We start from the raw sequence: 14,209 nt of genomic DNA, 5'->3' as shown, positions 1-14,209 counted from the left end.
CCAGCTGTGTGACTGTAGGCAAGTGTCTTAACCTCTCTAGCTCTTAGTTTCCTCATCTGTACAATGTGGAAAAGTAGGACCTGCTTCCCGGAGCTTTTGTGAAAATTAAATGACTTACTTGTGAAGGGCACAGAAGAGTGCCAGTCTCAAAGTAACCTACAGAACCTATGCAATCTCTATCAGAATCCAAGCTCTTTGTACAAATAGACAAGCTAATCCTAAAATTCATATGGAAACTCCAGGGATCAAAAAGAGTCAAAACAATATTAAACAAGAAAAGCAGAGTTGGAGGATTTACATTTTCCAATTTCAAAACTTAGTTCAGTTCAGTTGCTCAGTTATGTCTGACTCTTTGCGACCCCATGGACTGCAGCACGCCAGGCCTCCCTGTCCATCACCAACTCCCAGAGTTTAAGCTTCGGTAAAAACTTACTATGGGACAACCATTATCAAGACAGGCATGTTGCTGCTGTTTAGTCGCTAAGTTACGTCTGACTGTTTTGTGACCCCAAGGACTGTAGCCCACCAGGCTCCTCTATCCATCAGATTTCCCAGGCAAGAATATTGGAGTGGGTTGCCATTTCCTTCTCAGGGGATCTTCCCAACCCAGGGCTCAAACCCACATCTCCTGCATTGCAAGTGGATTCTTTACCATCTGAGCCTCCAGGGAAACCCCAGAGATAGGCATGAGGATGGGCATAAACAGAAATCAATGCAACCCAATTCAAAATCCAGAAATAAACCCAATTGATTTTTGACAAAGTTGTGAAGACCATTCAATGGGAAAGGAATAGTTTTTTCAACAAATGGTGTTGAAAAACTAGACAGCTACAGGCAAAGCAATGAAGTTGGACCCTTACTTCACACCGTATACAAAAATTAATTCAAAATGGATGAAAGACTTAACATAAAACTAAAACCGTAAAATTCTTAGAGGGCAACAAGGGGGCAAAATCTTTATGACTTTGGACTTAGCAATGGATACTTAAATACAACGCCAAAAGGACAAGCAGCAAGAGAAAAAATAAATTGAACTTCATCAAAACCAAAAACTTTTGTGCTTCAAAAGACACTACCAAGAAAGTGAGAAGACAACCCATGAAATGGGAGGAAACATTTGCCAGTCAAAAATCTGATAAAGGACTTGTATTGATAAACAGAGGAAATAAAAGAACTCTTACAAGCCAGTAAGAAAAAAGACAACCCCATTTTAAAAGGTGCAAAGAAGACATGTGAATGGCATAGGCACATGAAATGTTGCTTAACTTCTTTGCATCATCAGGGAAATGCAAACCAACACCAGGAAGAAATACTGCTTCACACCCACTAGGATGGCTATCATCAAAAAGTCAGATAACAAGGTTCCAGGGATGTTGAGAAATCGGAACTCTCATACACACCCCTGTGAAGTCCCCTCCCACTCAGAATAGGATATTGGAGAAATGACTTCACAACTTTGTCAAAAAATGGAGAGAGAGTTGTCACCTGCAACATTAGGTTGCAGAAAACATCATGGCTTCTGTCCTGCCCTCCCGTGAATCACTCACTCTGAGCAAAGCCAACCGCGAGGTCATGAGGACACTCAACCAGCCTTCAGGAGAGGCCCCCATGGTGAGACCCTGCCAACAGCCAGCACAGTCACGCCCACCATGTGCAACATGGAAGGAGATCTGTGCCCCCAGCCAAGCCTTCCGATGACTACAGCCATGCCAGACCCTGAGCCAGAACCACCGAGCCAGACCCATCCCGGATCCCTGACCCAGAGACACGGTGTGAGACAGTAAATGTTCATTGTTTTGGGGTGACCTGTTATGTAGCAATAGGTTCAGTTTCCCTCTCCCACAAAATGCAGTCAAAGCGACACCCTCAAATGGCCAAACGTGAGCTCCAGCCTTGAAATATGCACACAAACTTCCTCCCCACACAATCGTAAGATTCACAATTTACAGAATTTGTCCACAGCAGGAGCTCACTGAACAGCGCTTGATCACAGGGGACTGTTGCCTCTTCCATCCAAGCCACATCTAACAATCTGGACCTGCTGAAACGCCCTCCTGGAGACCACAGCCTCCCGATCTGCTTTGGTTCCCTCCCCCATCCCTACTCCAAACCATGGGCACTGGTCTGTACATGCATGCATGCATGCTAAGAAACTTCAGTCGTGTCTGACTCTTTGCGACCCTGTGGACCTCAGCCCGCCAGGATCCACTGTCCATGGGGATTCTCCAAGCAAGAACACTGGAGTGGGTTGCCAACCCCTCCTCCAGTGGACCTTTCTGACCCAGGGATTAAACCTGCGTCTCTTATATCTCCTGCATTGGAAGGCAAGTTCTTTACCACTGGCACCAGTTGGGAAGTGGTAAGAGACCCGGGCACTGGTCTGGGCTCTGTCAAATCCGGATCCTTCCCTTCGATGCTCCCACCCCAAGAAAGGACCAGAAACATGGGAATCATCCCTGATCCCCTTTCCTCCATGCTCCCAGGTCCAATCCGGTGTGTGTCATGTACGCCCCACTCCTGGGATGTGTGTGCAGTCATCCATCCACACTATCCATCACCATGGCCTCTGACCCACACAAGTGACCATCGCCGGGGCCCCCTCCCCGTTCCCCCATTTCCTTCCACCCTTGTTCCCTGACAACCAAGCCCCTGCATGGCAGTCAATGGGATCCTCCTAAAGCGCTTCACTCCCCAACCTCGGCTCCACTGTTGGCCTCCCCTGGGTCAAGTTGTAGGATTGCCTGTGGCTGCTGTGACCAGTGAATACAAACAAGTGGTTTGAAACAACACGAACCTCACGTCTCCTAGCTGCAGAGGTCAGAAGTCTAAGCTGGCCCTCAGGCTCCAGGGGAGACTCTGTTCCCGCCTTTCCCAGCGTCTAGAAGACACCTACACACCTGGGCACGGGGTGCCTGCCTCCTCGTCCCAGCCAGCAGCTCAGCACTTTCCCTCTGACTTCCTGTCTCCTCCTTATAAGGACCTTCATGATGATTACACCAGGCCAGGGGGAGAGCCCCACCATCAGGCCTATTTCAGAATCCTGAACTTAATCACATGTGCAAAGAGACTCTGCCAGTTCTGCAGGTGGCACAGTGGTAAGGAAGCTGCCTGCCAATGCAGGAGACACCAGAGACTCAGGTTTGATCCCTGGAAGATCCCCTGGAGAAGGGAATGACAACCTGCTCCAGTATTCTTGCCTGAGAAATCCCATGGACAGAGGAGTCCTGCGGGCTACAGACCATAGGGTCACACAGAGTTGGACATGGCTGGGCACGCTTTGCCATGTAACATATACACAGGTTCTGGAGATCAGGATGTGGATATTTTTTTTTTTTTTGGTGGGGGGGACACTCTACCAACCACAGAGGATTATTGCTACTTCTCTGGTTGTAAGGGAAAGCTCTTTCCCTGCTCATGTCACTGACATGCCCTGAAGCTGGGATCCTGGCGGGGATTTTTAGTATGATTTCATTCTGCACACACATGCCTTCTTGGAAAGGAGGACACGGCAGGGCAGGGGGACAGGAAGTGGCTCAGTTCGCCCACACCCCCCATTCATTCTCTGCACCACGTCCTCAGCTGGGCCCTGCCACCGACACAGGATCGTTTCCGGTGGGCCAGGAGACGGGCGGCCAAAGGGCCTGGGAGAAGGTCTCGGACGGGCAGAGAGGACGAAGGCTCAGGCCTGGGTGGAAGGAGCAGAGCAGTGGGAGGGACCAGCTACAGCGAGTCAGGAGAGAAAAAAGCATCCAGTGAAGGAGAGGCTTCCAAGGGAAGCAGGCGCTCTTGGAGGGAGGAAGAAAGCTGGGCATCTGGATGGTCTGGCCAGGAATGGAAGGAAAGTTGGAGACGGAAGGTCTGAGTCAGGAGAAAACTGCCCAGGACAGGGGAACAGGAAGGGTGGGGAAGCTGGAAGAAAAAGGAACTTGCCCATCGATCTCTCCTCCATGAACACCCGGCTTGGGGCTGAGCCAGGGGGAGAGCCCCGCCATCAAGCAGCCCTGTGAGAGAAACTGATCAGTTTGTGTGAGCGGGGTATATCATGGAGGCTTCCTGGAGGGGGTGACATCAAAGCTGAGACCTGCAGGATGAGGCAGCGAGTCCACTGGGGGAGAGAAAGGGCGCTCTAGGCAGGGGGAACCGGATCAGCATGGCCTGAGACTGAGGGATTTTGAAAGAGGTGAGGCAGCCGTTCCAAGAACCTCAAGGAACCAGAGCAGACTGGGCAGGGAGTGAACCAACCAGAGGACCATGAGGGGCTCCCACACGCTGTGCTTGTCATTTGTTTGAAAAAAATCTCTAACGTTGTGGCCAAAGGCAAAAATCTCAAACTGAAAAAGGTCATAGATCAATCAATTTTATGGATGTACTCTGAGCATGGTCTTTGATCCGTAATATCCAGTGTAACACAGAAGGGCAGAGAATGAATTTAACACCCTTAACGCACATTTTCATCCTCCTCAGAGCTGTAGGGATGACGGTTTCGGAAACCACAGATGGGCGTGGCAACTGCCTCCCCACCCCCCGACTAAGTATGGCCGGGTAGGATTTTAACTGTGTCCCATACAAACGACTCAAGATCATTCTCCCCCTCTCTGTTGTTGTTGTTGGAGAGTGATTTTGTTTCTCAAAAACAGGCTGTCAAGGGGGTTTCTCAGCCTCTGACTTGACAATGACGGGACCAGAGTCCAGGCTCTCTCTGACATCCAGCAGGAGTCCCCAGTCCTCGTACTGGTCGGTGGCCTGTTAGGAACTGGGCCGCACAGCAGGAGGTGAGGGGCAGATGAGCACGTGAAATTGTCATCCCTATTTACAGCTGCTCTCCCCCTCTTGTATTACCACATTATCACAATGTAACATTAACAGAAGTAAAGTTAGGGCTTCCCAGATGGCTCAGTGGTAAAGAATCCACCCGCCAATGCAAGAGACACAGGAGAGGCAGGTTTGATCCCTGGGTCAGGAAGATCCCCTGGAGAAGGAAATGGCTACCCACTCCAGTATTCTTGGAAAATCCCATGGACAGAGGAGCCTGGCGAGCTACAGTCTACAGGGTCACCAAGAGTCAAAATGACCTACCGACTGAGCATGCACCCAATAAATGTAATGTTTCTGATTCATCATGAAACCATCCCCTACCTCCTGCTTCAAGGAAAAATTGTCTTCCATGAAACCGGTCCCTGGTGCCAAAAAGGCTGGGTATCACTGACATACTGGACCAATTCCTCCAGGCACCCACGTAGGTGAAGAGCCTGCCCTGTTGTTGTTCAGCCGCCCAGTCATGTCTGACGCTTTGCGACCTCATGGACAGCAGCAGGCCAGGCCTCCCTGTCCCTCACCATCTCCCGAAGTTTGCCCAAGTTCATGTTCATTGCAGAGTCTGCCTAAAATCACCCAAATCTATGGACTTGTTTGTTTTTGCCATGCTGTGCGGCTTGCGGTATCTTAGTTTCCTGACAAGGGATCAAACTCACATCCCCTGCAGAGGAAGCACAGAGTCTTAACCATTGGACCATCAGGGAAATATCCCAAATCACCCAAATCTCGACTCTAACACCATCTTCAGCATAAATTCATTGCTGTTATTGTTGTTCAGTCGTTAAGCTGTGTCTGACACTTTGTGACCCCATGGACTGCAGCATGTCAGTCCATCCTAAAGAAAATGAACTCTGAGTATTCATTGGAAGGACTGATGCTGAAGCTGAAGCTCCAATACTTTGGCCACCTGATGCAAAGAGCTGACTCATTGGAAAAGACCCTGATGCTGGGAAAGACTGAGATAAATCCATACATAGCATGTTTTTTTTTTGCAAGATGAAATACACCTCGATTCTTTTAGAAATGCAGTCAGCATACAAATTAAGTTTTGTTCAGAACTTTGCCAAGTATGAATCGCCACTTCGCAAAGCCCTGTCCGTGAGGGTGATGATGGTTCTGGTCTCCAGAACCACCAGACCCAGTCGGTCAGGACTTGCAGCTGCCGCAGAGAAGGTTCTGTTTATGAGCACACAGCAATTTCCCGCTCTCTGTTCTAGCGCGTGCCTGAGCATTTACACAGACACACGTGGCGATTCATTACACATCACTCACCTTTAACGCTTAGCAAGAACATTTTGTTGATTTTTAAACTAAGACACATGGTTGGGTTATTTTTATGGATTTCCTTACATTTAAGGAGGTGTTATACTAATATCTATAGTTAATATCTTTAATAATAACGTCTTTCTTATTAAAGGGGGCAAAGGATCCGAAAGGGTGGGAACCATAGCTTAACACCTGCATTTTGGAGCATTTTCTTTGTTTTTTGTTTATTATTTGCTGTTTGCATTCCTTTATGAAATAGAAACAATTAAGTTAAAATAGTCACCCCTTCTTTAAACACTACTGCTTTCTTATGAGTATAACTGATATAAGATCAGGGCTTCCCTGGTGGTTCAGACGGTAAAAACAACTGCCTGCAAAGCAAGTGCAGACATTTCAAGTGTACAACCTGATGGACATATTTATACATCTGTCAGACCATCAGGGAAATCAAGACAATGAACACGCCCATCACCCCCACAGGGCGCTCCTCTCTCTGGAATTTCTCCCTCCCCTCTGACCACCTCCTCCTACTTCAGGCCACCACTGATCTGATTTCTGTCACTACTGACTTGCTCTCATGTTTCTTAACTTGTACATAAAAGGAATCACCTAGTAGGTACCGCTGCCTGGCTTTGTTCACTCAGTCTAATTATTTAGAGATTTTTCACGTTGCTGAGTGTATCAATAGTTCATTCTGTTGCATTGCTCAGAAGTGCTCCCTTGCATGGCTACACCAAGATTTGCACACCTATTCACTTGTTAACTGGAGAAGAAAATGGCAACCCATTCCAATATTCTCGCCTGGAGAATTCCATGGACAGAGGAACCTGGCAGGGTGCAGTCCATGAGGTCGCAAAGAGTCGGACACGACTGAGCGACTATCACTTACTCACTTGTTAACAGCTGTCTGGGTCCCTCCCAGCTTTGACCACCACACACAAAGCTGCTGCAAACATCTCTGCACAAGTTCACGAACACACGTCTTCAGTTCTCTCAAGTATACACCTGGGAGTAGAATGCTGGGTGGTATTGTAACTGTGTAACTCCCGTGGCTGATACATGTCAATGTGAGACAGAAACCACAATACTGTAAAGTAATTAGCTTCTAATTAAAATAAATTAATAAATTAAAAAAAATTTTTTTTGATGTGGACCATTTTTAAACTCCTTCTTGAATTTGTTACAACATTGCTTCTGTTTCGTGTTTTGGTATTTTGGCCACGGGGCATGTGGGATCCCAGCTCCTGGACCAGGGATCAAACCTGGACCCCATTCCTGCACTGGAAGGTGAAGTCTTAACCAGTGGACCACCAGGGAAGTCCCTAACTTAAAAAAAAAAAAAAAAAACTGCCCGTCTTTTTCAGAGCTGCCAAATCATTTTATAGTCGTTTCAACAGGAACCACAGGCCTTAATCTATGGGAGGCCGTTAAGTTGAGAAATTTCCACTTTTTTTGTTACACTCAAGAGCATCTGATGAAAATCAATGAACCACTGGATTTTAAAACCCCCCCAAAAAAATAAATAAAATAAAACCCAAAGGTTAGGGGAGTGGGGGAAGCAGCTCGGACCTGGCCCTGAGAAGAGGCACTCAGGGGTGAGGAGAGGAGGCAGAGGCCTGGGTCCAAGAAGCCAAGGCGACCCCCTCCTGCCCAGGCCTTGGTCCCCTGCTCCCCAGGAGCCCCGGGGCGCCCACCAGACCTTCCTCACCCCCACCCACACCTGCGGGGGTCACGGGTGCCGGCTATGGTTCACACCTCCAGGAGTAGAGCCAGGGACCCATTGCCCTCGATTCTCACCCCATGATCCACCGTCCCCAGAGCACCCCAACTGGCTGTTACAAAACAGAACTCCCGGGGGCTTCCCTGGTGGTCCAGTGGCTAAGCCTCCACACTTCCCATGCAAGGGCCCCAGGTTCGATTCCTGATCAGTCAACTAGATCCCACAATGTGCCGCAACTAAGAGTCTGCATGCCGCAATTAAAGATCTCACATGCCACAACGGAGACCCGGAGGATGTGCCACTGCTCTGCATAAAGCCCACCTGTCTTCTCACATCTGGGATCAAACCCTAGCCCAGTACCACAGCCTATGAACTCTTACAAATACTTCTCTTGCTTTTTCTCCTCCCGTTCTCCCCACCTCTCACCACACTTCAGCCACACAAGCCCTGTGCTGCTCCGTCAGCACGCCACCTCACCTCTGCCTCAGGACCTTTGCACTAACCGTTCCTGCGAACGGAAAGCCCTTTCCCACGTTTGCATTCAGCTCCCTCCCTCCTCTGACACCGAATCTCCACTCAGGGGGCCACCCCTGACCACCCAACCCGTATCGGCTCCGGGTCACTCTGGTCCTCATGGCCCCTCCTTGTTAATCTCATCATCTCACTTCACACTCTCTCCAGTTTCTCGCAGGATGTGTTAGACTCCTTAAGCCCTGGATCCCATGCAAAATCTGAGTTGCACCAGACAAGGAGCCTGTCTCTCCCGTTCCACTCTCTGAGCCCCCAGGGCCTAAACCAGGCTCAGCACACCAGCAGTCATCAACTCTATCTGCTGAAAGAAACAGCCAAGGGCCAGGCCGGTGATGGAGCTTCACGCTGCAAGGCCGGTCCTCCTCCTAGGAAGTCTCCTTGCTGACCTCTCCCACAGCTGCGGTAACCGGCTCACGGGCAGAGCCCCAGAGGACAGCCAGGTGGACACCCCCTGCCACCCGGCATGGGAAAAAGCCTGAGGACACACCTTCTCTCCAGGAAGGAGGCTGCAGGCCAGGCCGAAGGGAACCAGAAACCCCATCTCTGCCTGAGACCCTCCAACTGGGTCACAGACACAGTACCCGGCCAGAGTCACATGTGCACAGAGCACCTCCTCACCAGGGAAGCCACAGAGGCTCAGCTCAACCCACCTCCCAGGAGACAACGTCTCCTCTGTTCATGGCCACTGCAGACAGTCACAAGGTCCTCTGCTGACGCCCTAGTGGCCGGCAGCATCAATGTCCCACGTTCCCCACCTACAGCCTGAAACCAGATTGAAGACCTGGAGCTTGGGCGTTCCCGCAAAGGGTGAGGAATTGCAGGGCCGGGGTTTCTCTCCTGGGAGGCCCGCTGCTCTGCAGGGCTGGGCACCAGGCCTGGGGCTTCCCAGGGGGGCACAAGTAGTAAACAATGCAGGAGATGCCAACGACGTGGGTTTGATCCCGGGGTAGGGAAGATCCCTTAGAGGAGGGCATGGCAACCCGCCCTGGTATTCTTGCCTAGAGAATCTTATGGACAAAGGAGCCTGGCAGGCTACAATCCATAGGGCTGCAAAGAATCGGACACAAATGAAGCGACTTAGCACACATGCACACACACCAGGCTGGGCCCTCGTCAGCCAGCTCTCCAAGGTGGGCACCATCCCATAATGACTACAGGAGGACTGACACCATCCCCTGCCATCAGAGTCCCTCGCGAGTTCTCGTCTGGCTTCTCTGATCGCAGGATGCGTCTTAGTCAATGTCATACCCTGGTTTAACTGGCAGCTGTTTTCCTTTTTCACTGGTGCATCACACAGGTGATAATGTCATAACGATGCATCGCACAGGTGATGACGTCTTATATTTGAAGGAATAAGACATAATACATGCTGGGGAGGCCCTCGCCTGACTCCCAAAATAACCTGATGACAGAGCTTGGGGTTGGCATACAGCTCGCATGGGGGGAGGGTGTGAAATCCAAGACAGAGAGTGAGCAGTGATGTAAACCACAGACTCAGTGTGGTCTTACAGGCTGTTACCGACGTGCCCCTCCGGTGGGGGTACCCTGACGGCGGGTGGGGGAGGGGTGTGTGCAACTCTGCAGCTTCTGCTTAGACCCGCTGTGAACCTAGAAGTGCTCCAAAAAATAAAAGTCTGTTGAAAAAAAAAAATCCAGTACAGCCCAAATCTCCCTCGATTGGGGCTTCTTAGGCAGAACACCTCAAGAAGCAGTTGATTTGGCGTGTTGAACTGAAGCATTTAAAACAGTAGGAATGCTCAGGATGCCAGCTGCTCAGAGGGAAGGGGAGGAAACGAGACAATTCTGGGAGGACAGGGTCACCGAGGGTCGCAGCAAACAGAATCTGCAGACTTGACATCTTTCTCTTTTCTTTTCTATCCGAATTGCCTGAGCTACATGGCGGACTCCACTCCACTTGCGGATGAGCAAACCGTGGTTCTGAGACAGGAAGCAGGCCACGGAGGGCTGTGAGGCTTAAGGGACAGCACTGCGACCATCCCGGGCCACGGCGGAGGGACAGGGCTACCAGCTCAACCTAGTGAGCGTCCGGCATGCCTGCGGCCGGATGCCTGGCACTTACTTTCTGGACTTGGCACATTCCTTCTTCCAGTTCTTTACCAAGACCGGCACGACTTGTTCGGACATGTCCTCCTTATTCAGGGACCAGAGGTCGGTGCTCTCCAAGGGCTGGCGGTAGCCCTGGACCATCATCCTGTGGCCAAAACACAAGAGGCGATGAGAGTCAGCCCTCCCCGCTACTGTGGCCCACACAACCACAGGCAGCCGTGATCAGGGAACTCTCAGGGTGAATGGACATGTGGGCACATGGCATCATTACTGCTAATTCCCTTAGACCCCCCAGGAAAAACGGCCTCATTTTTAGACAAACATACAACGATTATTTAGGAGGAAAGTAGCAGGATGTTTCTAATTTACTTTCCAAAAAAATGTTTAAGGCTAATATCACAGAGCATTAACCATCATTATATTTGGTGATGAGTTTAAGGTTTATTAGCCTAGCCTTCCTGCTTTGAATACTTTCATTATAAAAGGGAAATTTAGTATTTTAAGTTGTTATTTTGAAAGATTTCAAATTCAGAGAGAAACCAGAGGAACTGTACAAAGAATTCCTGTTGATCCTTCACCAAGCTCATGACTGTTAACATTTCACACGTGCTTAATCTGTCTCTGACTCTAGATACACATGTATGCAAACACATACAAGGCAGACCTCAGAGATACTATAGGTCTGGTTTCAGACCACCGCAATAAAAGTGATTATCACAATAAATCGAGTCACAAGAATTGTTTTGGTTTCCCATACTACAGTTATACTTACGCTAGCATTATGTCTAAAAAGGAACATACAGAGCTTAACCTAAAAATGCTGTATTGTTCGGGGTTTTGTACATAGCAGAGCAGCTGCCTCGCAGCAATCTATTGAAAGTCAGCCCTCGACACAAGGGCTGTAAAAGGAAAACGAATTTTCTTAAAAAAGAAATATTTAAAAAAAAAATTTTTTTTAATGCTGTATTGCTAAAAAATGCCAAGTTAAGCATCATCTGAGCCTTCAGTAAATCCTAGTAATAATACCAAGGATCACAGATGACCATAATAAATATAATAATAATGAAAACATTTGAAAGATTGAGAGAATTACCAAAATGCGACACAGAGGCACAAAGTGAGCGAATGCTGATGGGAAAAGGGCGCCAAAGGACTAGATTGGCACAGGGTGGCCACCAACCTCCAATTCGGAAAAAACACGGTAGCTGGGAAACGTAATGAAGTATGCCTCTATCTTTTTTCTGAACCATTTCAGAGGAGGCTGCACACACCTTCACACACCTTCACACACCCTACACACCTTCGCCCCTAAATATCAGTGTATATCCTCCTAAGAGAAAGGACACGCTCTGATATCACCAGAAGACTATGACCAAAATCAGAAACATGAGCTTGGCTGGCATGACCAGTGGTCCATGTCCAAACACCATCGACTGTCCCAGAGCTCTTCTTTCACAGCAATTGAAAAACAGTTAATAAAAATACTAAATTAAAAAGTGTAAAAAGTTCATAAAGACAAGGAATAAATGCTTGGGGGAGGAGGAGGGCTTTAAATAATCCCCAGTAAGATGCCGACAATGTGCAGAAAACAACATGCAAACAAAAGGCGGGCGAGAAGGCAGTGTGCTGAGCTGTGGATGTGGCTGTCTCTGCTGCTACTGGTCCATACACATTTCCCTCACCCCTTTTCCCTATGTTATTTATCTCGGGGCGGGGAATGATGCTAATGATAATAATTACACCCAATGCAAAACAAAAACAACCAAATCCGGAGCCGGGAGTCTGCAGCTTCTTGCCCAGGCTGAGCTAGTTATGCATTTATCATGTGACTGTGGGTTCAGGGTCAGAGTCGCCAAGACCCATTCCCAGGGCACACACACTCAGGACACAACCCTGTCAGAAAGGGCGAGGGAGGGAGGGCTGCACATTGGTGGCCCAGCACCCGCCCGAGGTCTGGGGGCCAGGACTTACCCTGTGATCCACCAGAAGGTGATCCTGGAAAGGAAGGAGGCACTGGATTCCGGGCAAGGATTCTATGGAGAGAAAGCACAGGGTGGGGAACCCAGGGGAAAGGATAGGTTAAACTTCTCGTCTATGCCAGCTCCCTGGTCCTCCCAGTGGGCCAATGGTTCATTCATTTCTTAGTTCATTCATTTATTCCACAAATATTTAATGAGCATCTACAAAGTGGCAGGCACAGACAAAGTACTAGCATTATCTCATATCTTCACAGAACCTGGTATGACCTCTATTCCTCTTTCTTTCATTCATTCATTCACTCTTTCTACAAGTATCTTCTGAGCACCTACTATACACAAATCTGAACTAACAGACATAACCCTAATCCACGTCAACTGCTAACATTCTCTGCTAGCTATTAACAGTTCTGTTTTAAATGTTTTATGAAAATTATCTCCTTTAATCTTCACAATCACACTAGGAACTAGATAAACGCATCGTCTCCATTCTGTAGTTACGGACGCTGAGGGGCAGAGAGGTGAAAAGCCTTGCCCAGGGTGCCAGAACTGGAAGCAGTGGAGACAGAACATGAGCCCCAAACACTCAGGGTCTGGAGAGAGAAACATTAATCAATCACGTAAACAAATTCAAAACCACAACTGTGACAAGGATTACATCCCGGAGGCAGGTCGGTATGACCAGTGAGGTCACTGGGACCTCACTGGGCTGATCCAGTTGATGGAGGTCAGGGAAGGCATTCAAGCTGGGGTCTGAAGAGTGGGGAGAGGATGACTAAGTGAAGGGGGAGACACAAGATGGTCCCAGCAGAGCGACTGATGTGTGCAGAGGCCCCGAGGTAGAGGGGAACACAGCGGGCTCCAGGAAGCAAGAGGGGGCCTGAGCAGTCTACACTGGAAGATGTGCTCAGTCTACAGTGGAGGTCACGTAAGGGATTTTGGTCTCCATCCCAAGGGCAACAGGAAGTCATCAACAGATTCTAAGTAAGCTTTCAAACAACCTCTTTCCCAGAGCCACAAAGATGAACTCCAGTTCAGGGCCACAGAGGCAAGGCCATCAGACAGAGCCTTTGGGATTGCACATGAGGGCTGATATATTCAAGTCTAAATCTGGGGACACGAGCATTGGCAAAGGTGGGGTCACCAGACTAACGACGAGATCACTAGCCAAGGACATTGCTCTCTATCCCAGACTTTCGCAGAGATAAGCTGCTGGGGAGGGACGTCCCTGGAGGTCCAGTGGTTACGACTTTGCCTTTTAATGTGGGGGTGTGGGTTCCATCCCTGCTCGGGGAGCAAAGATCCCACATGCTTAGTGGCCCAAAATATCAAAACATAAAACAAAAATGATATTGTAACAAATTCAATAAAGATATTTTAAAATCCTAAAAAAAAAAAAAAAAAAGACACCAGAGGGACTGATGAGGAGAAGCAGTTGTCCACCCCGGCCGGGGGCACTCGGAAAAAACACTGTATCTGCCCCACTCCCCAGGGGCTCCCATTTAGCTGGTTTGGGGTGGGTCCAGGTACTTGAATTCTTGTTTTTGTTTTCAGCTCCCAGTCTCCTTGGCCAAGTGGCTGGGCAGGAAATGTACAAGATAAGCCCAGAATATCTTGTCATACCCAACAGGACAAGGGCAGGTAAAAGACCTCAGATGCAACCAAAAGTGGCTCTCACAAGTCCAGAAAGGAACACTTTGAGCTGCAACACAGACAGTAAGGCAAAAGGGCTGAGACATGTCACATTTTAAATACACAAGTTCACCTTGATACTGGAAGAGAAGGAAAATCTCTTGGTGTCAGTGATGAAAACATACTACAGAACCAAGTCACT

The 14,209-nt window shown here is 48.8% G+C and overlaps 1 protein-coding gene across 2 annotated transcripts in view; it reads right to left on the bottom strand.

Moving 5' to 3' along the window:
• The window catches only part of ABCC1 (ATP binding cassette subfamily C member 1), a 146,226-nt gene that overhangs the window by 68,011 nt on the left and 64,006 nt on the right, over nt 1-14,209 (bottom strand). For both annotated transcript variants that reach the window (XM_043454929.1, XM_043454928.1), the window contains exons 6-7: nt 12,371-12,432; nt 10,413-10,544 (exon numbers count right to left, since the gene is read on the bottom strand). In XM_043454929.1, coding sequence (XP_043310864.1) covers nt 10,413-10,544; nt 12,371-12,432 — 194 coding nt within the window. The remainder of the gene's footprint in view (nt 1-10,412; nt 10,545-12,370; nt 12,433-14,209) is intronic.

Source organism: Cervus canadensis, chromosome 32, assembly GCF_019320065.1.
Source record: "Cervus canadensis isolate Bull #8, Minnesota chromosome 32, ASM1932006v1, whole genome shotgun sequence".
NCBI lineage: Eukaryota > Metazoa > Chordata > Mammalia > Artiodactyla > Cervidae > Cervus > Cervus canadensis.
Note: the sequence above shows the minus strand (reverse complement) of the source record. Positions and strands in the feature narration are given on the sequence as shown.